Raw genomic sequence first — 11,578 nt, forward strand, 5'->3', positions numbered from 1 at the left:
ACAGAACACACATCATCCCACAGATCCCTTACTAATTCTGAGAACCAAACATTTCCAACGTGTCATTGGTTTTCCAGCAGCAGTTTGCTCAAGAGTGTGGTCGTCTCACATCTGATGAACAGGAAGCTACTGTATGAAGAAATGACTAAAGTTACACAATATAGCCGTAGCATGATTTAAAGGGTCAATCTGCGGTTTTTAAATCCATTTTTTTAACATCAATTTAAATGAATGATATTTATCAAATGTATTCTTGAAAAATGTAACATAGTATACATAACCTCATGATCTTAGTTTAACTGTCTAACCCCATCAGAACCCAAATATAAACTTGTTTCAACATGGAATTATAAAGTATGGAATTGTAAACAAACACTGCATAGCCTCAAATGGTTCAAACTATAATTTTGATCATGGATGGTCACTCCTTGCAGACACACTGTAGCTCTCTCTATGAATTTGAGAGTGGTTACATTTCTCCAGCTCCTCAGCTGTTTACCAAAAACAGTGGTGGGTTATCCACTGTGTTGTTGCTAAAAAATATTATTTTCAATTAATTTTATTTGAATAGTTCCAAATAGTTCCAATAACTGAAGTAAAAAAATACATTGAATTGATACATTTTAGTGTACGTGACCACAGCAGGTTTTGAACACCATGCTCCGTACCAACTGAACCACCCAGAAGACAGAACAATAAAAATGTACTTGTGTTTTTGTAGTGTGTGGTATTTTTTTTTAACCTTTATTTAACTAGGCAAGTCAGTTAAGAACAAATTCTTATTTTTAATGATGGCCTAGGAACAGTGGGTTAACTGCCTTGTTCAGGGGCAGAACGACAGATTTGTACCTTGTCGGCTCGCGGATTCAAACTTGCAACCTTTCAGTTACTAATCCAACACCATAACCACCTGGCTACGCTGCCGCCCCGTATTAGTGTGTGCGTGTGTGAATGTGTTCGGTTTGTACGTGCAGACCTGCCTGCGTGCCTCAGCTACTGTGTGAGAGACTAAGATACTTAGAATACTTAGTTCTTACCTGAAAGATGGGTTTCAGTCTTTACACTCCTCGTTGCTCTGTTCCGGTTTTCTACAGTAACTTCGTTTAATTCAATCACATGTTTGTTGATGTAGTCGGCCATCTTTACTAACTCTACCGAATATCAATGATTACCCCCGTCAATCAATAAATCAACTAATTCAGTCTGTCTGACCTCTTATTGTAATATCTATGATTTAACATACTTTTACTTATAGTATTGAATTACTGTATGATTACCTTTCTGACTGACTACTAATGGTAGTATTTACTGTATGATTACCTTTCTAACTGACTCCTAATGGTAATATCTACTGTATGATTACCTTTCTAACTCACTCCTAATGGTAATATCTACTGTATGATTACCTTTCTTACTGACTGAGCAGTAGTTGATCTGATGTGTCTAAATCCTGTACTTCTCTGTTGTCTGTCTGTGGCCCACAGCTGGTGACATGATGTTTCAAGGCTCTATCCACCAATAGGAAGGCTGTAGGTGTTAGAATGTTTCAAGGCTCTAACCACCAATAAGAAGGAGACTATTGGAATGTGAGACAAATGGCACCCTATTCTCTTTAAGTGCACTACATAGGGAATAGGATGCCATTTGGGATTCAGCCTTGTGGACCAGACATTTGTGTGTAACTTCCTCTTCATTCCTTGTTCATTCTGTTCCGTGCTTTATTTCTAGCTCTTAATCATGTTTTTTTGCCCTAATAATATAAATGAATTGTCATCCCAAACACAAGAAACTATTGGTCAACAGTAGGTCTAGTTAATGAATAAATTAACTAATACGATGCTGTTTACTTTGTTTGTTGATTTGGGTCAAAAACAAGACATCTAAATACATTTTTAAATAGAAGAATTAAACAATTGAAACATTTTACAATAAAGAAATCTCAACAATCTCTCCTATTTGTCACCATGTCAATTAGCAATCTATTACACACTGCTTCACCATACCATAGTGATTCATTAGTCCTTTAACAACTAGATGTTACTCCATGCCATAGTGATTCATTAGTCCTTTAACAACTAGATGTTACTCCATACCATAGTTATTCATTAGTCCTTTAACAACTAGATGTCACTCCACACCATAGTGATTCATTTGTCCTTTAACAACTAGATGTAACTCCATACCATAGTGATTCATTAGTCCTTTAACAACTAGATGTTACTCCATACCATAGTGATTCATTAGTCCTTTAACAACTAGATGTTACTCCATACCATAGTGATTCATTAGTCCTTTAGCAACTAGATGTTACTCCATTCCATAGTGATTCAATAGTCCTTTAACAACTAGATATCCTTACTTCTCTTATTTTTGTGTTTAAAGACTCATGAGGCTATAATACACTGCAATGAATGAATGTGAAGTCTATATGAATGTTAAATTACAACATACTGAATTACGGTAGCTGGTCAGTAGCTGGTCTCTCTCCTCTCTCCTCAGTAGCTGGTCTCTCTCCGCACCAGCGAATAGCCAACTTTTCACGTGGCGTTGACTGGTAAGACTCTTCAGGTGGGCTCAGTAAAGATGGGCTCAGACATTTCCAACAACGTACTGTTTTCTGTCTAACATGTCTATGTTAAGACTACACAGGTTCTTGTGATATTGTTACCTCTGCCCTGTGTCTGTCCCTGTGCCTTACTGTAAGTGACAATGTTTTATCTGAAACTGTCAAATCAACTCATCAATTTATATGTTTTAATCATATGATTCAGGTTATAATTGAAGTAATCATATATTTTAGTGGATAACAAATGTGACCCTCTGAATTCACATATAGATCATATAGCATTACTGAGGCTTTGACACCCCAACCTTCAAACTGAGGTCACGTTGTGGCTTGAGGCCAGCCACCGATTTCATCCCATACATCACCAATGGCCTGATGCCATATAGGGGCCTTTTATCTTTCTATACTGTCTGTGTGTGACGTCAGTGTGAAGAGTTATTTAGAAGTGTGTGACATCAGTGTGAAGCGTTATTCAGAAGTGTGACATCAGTGTGAAGAGTTATTCAGAAGTGTGTGGGGGAAATCTATGTCGGCATCTTTCTCAGAATTTTGGAAGGGAAGTATGTGTTTGTGTAATCTCAGTACTGTTCCGCCTTCTGTGTGTGTGTCCAACTGCAGGTCTCACTGTTTTATGAAACCATTTTTTTATGAAACCATTTTTTATTAGCAACCAATGTTGCTAATAAAAATAATGAAGAAGCATTTTACAGAATATAGTATATCTACATACTCTCCTCTAAATCTAAACAAAACAATTATTTGTATTTTTTTCCCTCCCTTCCTCATTCTCTTATTTTTCTTATTTTTCCTCTGTCTCTCTCTGACACTAAGGCTCTATCTCAATTAGTCTTTCCTAGATTCCTCTCCTCCTATCTCCGCTCTTCCGATCTCCTCTGCTATCTCTTCTACTCTTTCTCCAGCTGATCTCTCTCTTTAATCAGGTTGTTGTAATTGGTCTGTAGCTTGTCTCTCTCTTTAGTCAGGGTGTTGTAACTAGTGTGTAACAGGTCTCTCTCTTTAGTCAGGTTGTTGTAACTGGTCTGTAGCTGGTCTCTCTCCTCAGTCAGATTGTTGTAATTGGTCTGTAGCTGGTCTCTATCCTCAGTCAGGTTGTTGTATTTGGTCTGTAGCTGGTCTCTCTCTTTAGTCAGGGTGTTGTAACTGGTCTCTCTCTTTAGTCAGGTTGTCATAACTGGTCTGTAGTTGGTCTCTCTCCTCAGTCAGGTTGTTGTAACTGGTCTGTAGCTGGTCATTCTCCTCAGTCAGGTTGTGTCGTAACTGGTCTGTAGCTGGTCTCTCCCCTCAGTCAGGTTGTTGTTACTGGTCTGTAACTGATCTCTTCTACTCTTTCTCCAGCTGATCTCCCTCTTTAATCAGGTTGTTGTAATTGGTCTGTAGCTTGTCTCTCTCCTCAGTCAGGTTGTTGTAACTGGTCTGTAGCTGGTCACCTTCTTCTACTTCTTTTCACCTTTTTATCTGATTCCTGAGTAAGTTCCTGGTCTACTTGTGGAGGTTTGTCGTGGCAATTCAGTACTTATTGACACTTGGTCATTTCTTCAAACAATCATCTGTCATGACTGTCCTGATCAGGTCAGGTTACAGGAGACCACAACCCTACAGATTATCTCTCACCCCCAACAGAGGAGGAGAGATCTAGGGGTATGAAGATGTGGGGGTTTTATGACCCCTCACGCCCATGATAGTCTTAGGCCACAGAGAAATTCCTTTGTCCTCACTATGGAGAACCAGCCTCAGAACATTAAACATGCAATAAAGGGACTTTGGAACAATGGTTTCCGTCAGCCACAATGGTGGTCATGACGATAGATGGAATATGAACATTTATGTAATTTTTGTTTTGTTATTAAAGGTTAACAGATGATGTTATCATGAAAACATTGTACCTTTAAGAGTTTTCCCAGTATATGCCTGATGTTTATACATTGTACGTTGTGTGGAAAATATCCAAATCAAAGAGAATGTTTTGGTAAAGATGAAATGTGAAGTTAGTTGTCTAAAATTGGATTTGAGTAAAATCTAGGCCTTGTCTCTTAACTTGGTACGCCCAGAGAATTGCCCTAAAGGCAGTTACGCCCACTTCTGACCCGAAGGTATAAGACATGGGAGTGAAGAATGAACAGATAAGACTAAAGTGACCCCAGGCTGCAGCCAAGGTCTAACAAAGTCAATGAACCCCAAAACGCAACACAAGGTTGAAGACAAAGAAATATTTTTCTACCCAAGCTACGGATGAGTAGCTGTGTCTAAGCAAGTGAATTCAAGCCGAACCACCTAGCCTCCACTCTTCATCGAATCGTGATATCTACGCTGTTTCATTCCTACGCTGTGAGCTCTGAGCTACAGAGCTGTCTGTCCTCAGACGACACTATCAGAGAAAGGGGGAGAAATCAGACCACTAAGCCAAAAGGGACACTGACATCGTGAGGACAACCAGAGATTTGCGTCATTGAGAAGCCTAAACGAGCCACGCGGAGCTTCCCATCTGAGACCTCCAACACGTAATTACATCATTATATTCTGACCCATAAGAGCGGCAGTTCGGGGCAAGGCTAGGGTTAAAATAAGCATAGCTGACAAATGCACCCAAATGTATATTGATTAATTATTGCAATAATGAAACCGTCAGCCCAACAGTCTTGACTGACTGTTAGGCTGAGAGCCTACCCTTTACAGACAATGCACAGTCAATATAGCGAATACACAGAATGCTTGGTTCCACCCCTCCCATATAGTTTGGGGGGCACCATAAGCCACTTTGGGCTCATCCTGTCTTTATCTGCACCTGGCGTTATGTTAACCCCGGACCCTGGCCTAATTTCCCAAATGCCGGGATGTCTAAGGACCATTGAGGCCTTTGTTCTAGTCCTCTCTATCCCAATTACAACCACCCCACATCCTGTTGCTGGAATGCCAGCTGTAGGTTTTGTCATCAAGTCAATCAATTTTCAGCTCAAGCTATCCCTAGTAAAACCATATGCCCAGATTAGCTTCAGGATGCTAGAGTGGAGACCATAAAACACAGCATTAGCAGGACAGAAATATCTTACTGTTTGTTAAGTAAATCATTGTTAAATATCCAACAAATCATGTAAATATATAATTTTTCAATCACAAGTTCCACCCACATACACCAGACACACACACCTTCTTATATATGTCTCTTACAACTCTATATCACTAATAAACATATTAAATATATACAAGGGACTTTATTTACCTTCTGTTTATCTTATTAAACCAGGTAGTCAGGAATACCCCGGAGCAGCTTTCTAGGCCCTTTCCTTTTTAATATTTTTTACTAATGACCTACCACTAGCACTGAGTAAAGCCTGTGTGTCAATGTATGCTGATGATACAACATTATACAAGGCAGCTACCACAGCAAGGGAAATCACTGCAACACTTAACAAAGAGCTGCAGCCAGTTTTAGAGTGGCTGGCAAGTATTTAGCTAGTCCTAAATATATCAAAAACAAAAAGCATCTATTTGCATATTTAAAGTGCAATCTGCAGTTGCTACATACGTTTTTTGTCTTAAACATTTATGATATTTACCGATTGATTCTTGAACAATATAATTTATAAATGCCTCATGAGTTTCTTTAACTGTTCTACCCCATCAGAACCCAAAATATATACTTGTTTTAGTACAATGTTTGTAAACGAAGAAACAATATAGCCGCAAAACTATCATTTTTATATAATGGATGGCCATTCCTTGTATCCATAGCGCTGTTTATGAAATTGAGAGTGGTTGTAAAGCGTCTGTGTGTAGCTGGTGAGATGAGTCAGGCGCAGGACAGCAGATATGAGTAATGAAAGCAATTTTGCTCAATATATTCACAATACACGTTGTATAAATACAAGGCCACAAAAATACGTACCGCAGTACAATAAACAATTACTCACAAACAAACATGGGGGAGCAGAGGGTTAACCTCTCTGGGCTAGGCGGGACGAATTCGTCCCACCTACGCAACAGCCAGTCTAATCCAGTGGCGCGATTTTCAAATACCTTAGAAATGTGTAACGCCCTGGCCATAGAGAGGGGTTTTTTGTTCTTTATTTTGGTTAGGCCAGGGTGTTACATTGGGTGGGCGTTCTATGTTCCTTTTTCTATGTTTTGGTATTTCTTTGTTTTGGGCCGTGTGTGTGGCTCCCAATCAGGCACAGCTGAAGCTCGTTGCTGCTGATTGGGAGTCACACATAAGGAGCATGTTTGTCCTTTGGGTTTTGTGGGTAATTGTTTCTGTTTAGAGTATTTTCCTAACAGGACTGTTTGCTGTCGTTTTTGTTCATTTTGTAGTGTTCTCTTGTTTTTTTAATTAAAATTCTAATGATGAACACATCCTCTGCTGCACCTTGGTTCCCTCTTACAGACAGCCGTTACAAAATGCTATTACTTCAATTTCTCAAACATGTGGCTATTTTACAGCTATTTAAAGACAAGACTCTCGTTAATCTAACCACACTGTCCGATTTCAAAAAGGCTTTACAACGAAAGCAAAACATTAGATTATGTCAGCAGAGTACCCAGCCAGAAATAATCAGACACCCATTTTTCAAGCTAGCATATAATGTCACAAAAACCCAAACCACAGCTAAATGCAGCACTAACCTTTGATGATCTTCATCAGATGACAACCCTAGGACATTATGTTATACAATACATGCATGTTTTGTTCAATCAAGTTCATATTTATATCAAAAACCAGCTTTTTACATTGGCATGTGACGTTCAGAACTAGCATACCCCCCGCAAACTTCCGGTGAATTTACTTACAATTTACTAAATTACTCACGATAAACGTTCACAAAAAGCATAACAATTATTTTAAGAATTATAGATACAGAACTCCTCTATGCACTCGATATGTCCGATTTTAAAATAGCTTTTTGGTGAAAGCACATTTTGCAATATTCTAAGTACATAGCCCAGCCATCACGGGCTAGCTATTTAGACACCCGGCAAGTTTAGCACTCACCAATATCAGATTTACTATTACAAAAGTTTGATTACCTTTTGTTGTCTTCGTCAGAATGCACTCCCAGGACTGCTACTTCAATAACAAATGTTGGTTTGGTCCAAAATAATCCATCGTTATATCCGAATAGCGGCGTTTTGTTCGTGCGTTACAGACACTATCCGAAATGGTAAATGACGGTCGTGCGCATGACGCAATTCGTGACCAAAAAAATCTAAATATTCCATTACCGTACTACGAAGCATGTCAACCGCTGTTTAAAATCCATTTTCATGCCATTTTTCTCGTAAAAAAGCGATAATATTCCCACCGGGAATCTCATTTTAGCTAAACAGAGGAAAGAAAACAAAGCTTTCGGTCGACGCGGGCACGAGCCTGAGTCTCACAGTACTATAACCAGCCACTACCCAAACGCGCTACTTTTTTTCAGCCAGAGCCTGCAAAGCCACGATTCAGCATTTTGCCGCCTTCTGAGAGCCTATGGCAGCCGTAGAAAGTGTCACGTTACAGCTAAGATCCTCACTCTTCAATAAACAGAGACAAGAAGAACGACACCTTGTCAGACAGGCCACTTCCTGCATGAAATCTTCTCAGGTTTTTGCCTGCCATATGAGTTCTGTTATACTCACAGACACCATTCAAACAGTTTTAGAAACTTTAGGGTGTTTTCTATCCAAAGCCAATAATTATATGCATATTCTAGTTACTGGGCAGGAGTAGTAACCAGATTAAATCGGGTACGTTTTTTATCCAGCCGTGTCAATACTGCCCCCTAGCCCTAACAGGTTAAATAATGAACAAGTAATTGGGGAATTGGAACCAGGTGTGCAAGACAAAGACAAAACAAAAGACAAAACGTGTGTAAACAGGGCCTTTGCAGTCTGTAGGGCCGTAGGGAGACCGGGCAGAGGGAGAAAACGACAGGACTTAGAGAAATGATCCATAACGACCAGCACCGTGGTGTTTCCTTGTGAAGGAGGAAGATCGGTTAGAAAATCCACCAACAGGTGTGACCAAGGTCGTTGTGGAATGGGTAAGGGATGTAGCTTACCTCTGGGCAGGTGTCTAGGAGCCTTACACTGGGCACACACCGTGCAGGAGGAAACATAAACCCTCACGTCCTTTGCCAAGGTGGGCAACCAGTACTTCCCAGTCAGACGCACCGTCCGACCGATCCCCGGATGACCAAAGGAGGGTGACGTGTGGGCCCAATAGATCAACTGGTCATGGATAGCGGAACGTACAGACGCCCGACGGGAAACTGGAGGGGAGCGGGCTCTGTACGCAACGCCTGCTCAATGTCTGCGTCCAGCTCCCACATGACCAGCGCTACCAGGCAGGAGGCCGGGAGTATGGGAGTCTGATCCATGGGCCGCTCCTCTGTGTCATACAGCCTGGACAATGCGTCTGCCTTCATATTCTGGGAATCTGGTCTGTATGACAAGGTAAACACAAAACGGGTAAAAAACATGGCCCACCTTGCCTGACGAGGATTCAGTCTCCTCACTGCCCGGATGTACTCCAGGTTGCGGTGGTCAGTCCAGATGAGGAAAGGGTGTTTAGCCCCCTCAAGCCAATTTCTCCACGCCTTCAAAGCCTTAACCACAGCCAACAGCTCCCGGTCCCCCAAATCATAGTTTCGCTCCGTTGGGCTGAGCTTCTTCGAGAAGAAAGCACAAGGGCGGAGCTTCGGTGGCGTGCCTGAGCGCTGTGAGAGCACGGCTCCTATCCCAGCATCGGACGCGTCCATCTCCACTATGAACGCCAAAGAGGGATCCGGATGGGCCAGCACAGGAGCCGAGGTAAACAGAGCTCTTAGGTGCCCAAAAGCCCTGTCCGCCTCAGCAGACCACTGCAACTATAACAGGACTCCCCATCAGCAGTGAGGTAATGGGAGCAGCCACCTGGCAAAAACCCCTGATAAATCTCCAGTAGTAATTGGCAAACCCTAAAAACCGCTCCACCTCCTTTACCGTGGTGGGAGTCGGCCAATTACGCATGGCTGCAATGAGGTCACTCTCCATCTCCACCCCTGATGTGGAAATGCGATACCCTAGGAAGGAGACGGCCTGCTGGAAGAACAAGCATTTCTCAGCCTTGACGTACAGGTCATGCTCCAACAGTCGTCCAAGTAAGTAAGTCATCCATACATCAATTGTCTTAAAATCATTTATTTACTAAACTAAGTAATTCACAGATAGCATACAAAACAGTAGGTATCGTTACAAAGCAATGGTAGAGGAATGAGCCCTACTGGGCTAAACCGGGATGGCGGCTTGTTAAACAAAGGGTGATAAAGGGCAGCTGAGGAGGCACAACAGAGTTGATAAATATTAACAATTGATATGCTAATCATTTGCACATGAACGCTCACTCATTCGGAAACAATTGCAATCAATATATATATTTACGCTCAGTGTGTCATCGTGATCTTTGTTGGAGAGTTTCGTCCTCTCTCTCTCTCTCTCTCTCTCTCTTGGTTAGAATGGATCTTTCAAAGCGACATTCTTTAATGTTGTTATAGAATGGATGTTTCGTCGGTCTTCGCGTTCAATGACACTGAATTTCTAGCTGAAGACTAGCAATTAATATCAAAGACTTGTTATTATTGTGTCGGTATCGATAGTCTAAAAGTTTTACCACGTGGTATGGTTAAAGTTCAGTAGAGGAATGCATGGTCAAACCTTGGCTCTCTCTCTTCTCGAGGTAAGCTGGTCTGAAGAAAGAAACCCTGTGTGGGGGTTCATATACTGAACGTAGAAAAGGCTGTCACATGACGCCTTGTCCTGTCTGTGTCCCTGGGGGGTGCCGGTGACTTGGTAAACCTTTAACCTGTTAGGGCTAGGGGGCAGTATTTACACGGCCGGATAAAAAACGTACCCGATTTAATCTGGTTATTACTACTGCCCAGAAACTAGAATATGCATATAATTATTGGCTTTGGATAGAAAACACCCAAACGTTTCTAAAACTGTTTGAATGGTGTCTGTTAGTATAACAGAACTCATATGGCAGGCAAAAACCTGAGAAGATTCCTTACAGGAAGTGCCCTCTCTGACCATTCCTTGAGCTTCTTGACTCTGTTTATTGAAGACTGAGGATCTTTGCTGTAACGTGACACTTCCTACGGCTCCCATAGGCTCTCAGAACCCGGGAAAAAGCTGAATGATGTAATTCCAGCCCCAGGCTGAAACACATTAGCGCTTTTGGCAAGTGCTCTATCAGAGGACAATGGGCTGAGGCGCGTGCACGAGTCGACCCCATGTTTTTATTTTCTATCGTCTTTGAACATAAACACAGATTCCCGGTCGGAATATTATCGCTTTTTTACGAGAAAAATTGCATAAAAATTGATTTTAAACAGCGGTTGACATGCTTCGAAGTACGGTAATGGAATATTTAGAATTTTTTTGTCACGAAATGCGTCGTGCGCGTCACCCTTCTTTACCATTCGGATAGTGTCTTGAACGCACGAACAAAACAGAGGATATTTGAACATAACTATGGATTATTTTGAACCAAACCAACATTTGTTATTGAAGTAGACATCCTGGGAGTGCATTCTGATGAAGACAGCAAAGGTAATAACATTTTTCTTATAGTAAATCTGATTTTGGTGAGTGCTAAACTTGCTGGGTGTCTAAATAGCTAGCCCTGTGATGCCGGGCTATCTACTGAGAATATTGCAAAATGTGCTTTCACCGAAAAGCTATTTTAAAATCAGACATAGCGAGTGCATAGAGGAGTTCTGTATCTATAATTCTTAAAATAATTGTTATGTTTTTTGTGAACGTTTATCGTGAGTGATTTAGTAAATTCACCGGAAGTTTGCGGGGGGGTATGCTAGTTCTGAACGTCACATGCTAATGTAAAAAGCTGGTTTTTGATATAAATATGAACTTGATTGAACAAAACATGCATGCATTGTATAACATAATGTCCTAAGATTGTCATCTGATGAAGATCATCAAAGGTTAGTGTTGCATTTAGCTGTGGTTTGGGTTTAT

General features: G+C 41.1%; 1 protein-coding gene across 1 annotated transcript in view; it reads right to left on the bottom strand.

Annotated features, from left to right (window-relative positions):
* LOC106602245 (C-type lectin domain family 4 member M-like) overlaps nt 1-1,482 on the bottom strand; it is an 8,779-nt gene extending 7,297 nt beyond the window's left edge. Inside the window, exon 1 of the mRNA XM_045716395.1 lies at nt 1,038-1,482. Coding sequence (XP_045572351.1) covers nt 1,038-1,140 — 103 coding nt within the window. The 5' untranslated portion in view covers nt 1,141-1,482. The remainder of the gene's footprint in view (nt 1-1,037) is intronic.
* Between the last annotated feature and the right edge of the window lie 10,096 nt (nt 1,483-11,578).

The sequence above is a fragment of the Salmo salar genome, chromosome ssa04 (genome assembly GCF_905237065.1).
Source record: "Salmo salar chromosome ssa04, Ssal_v3.1, whole genome shotgun sequence".
In the NCBI taxonomy this organism is placed as follows: Eukaryota; Metazoa; Chordata; class Actinopteri; order Salmoniformes; family Salmonidae; genus Salmo; species Salmo salar.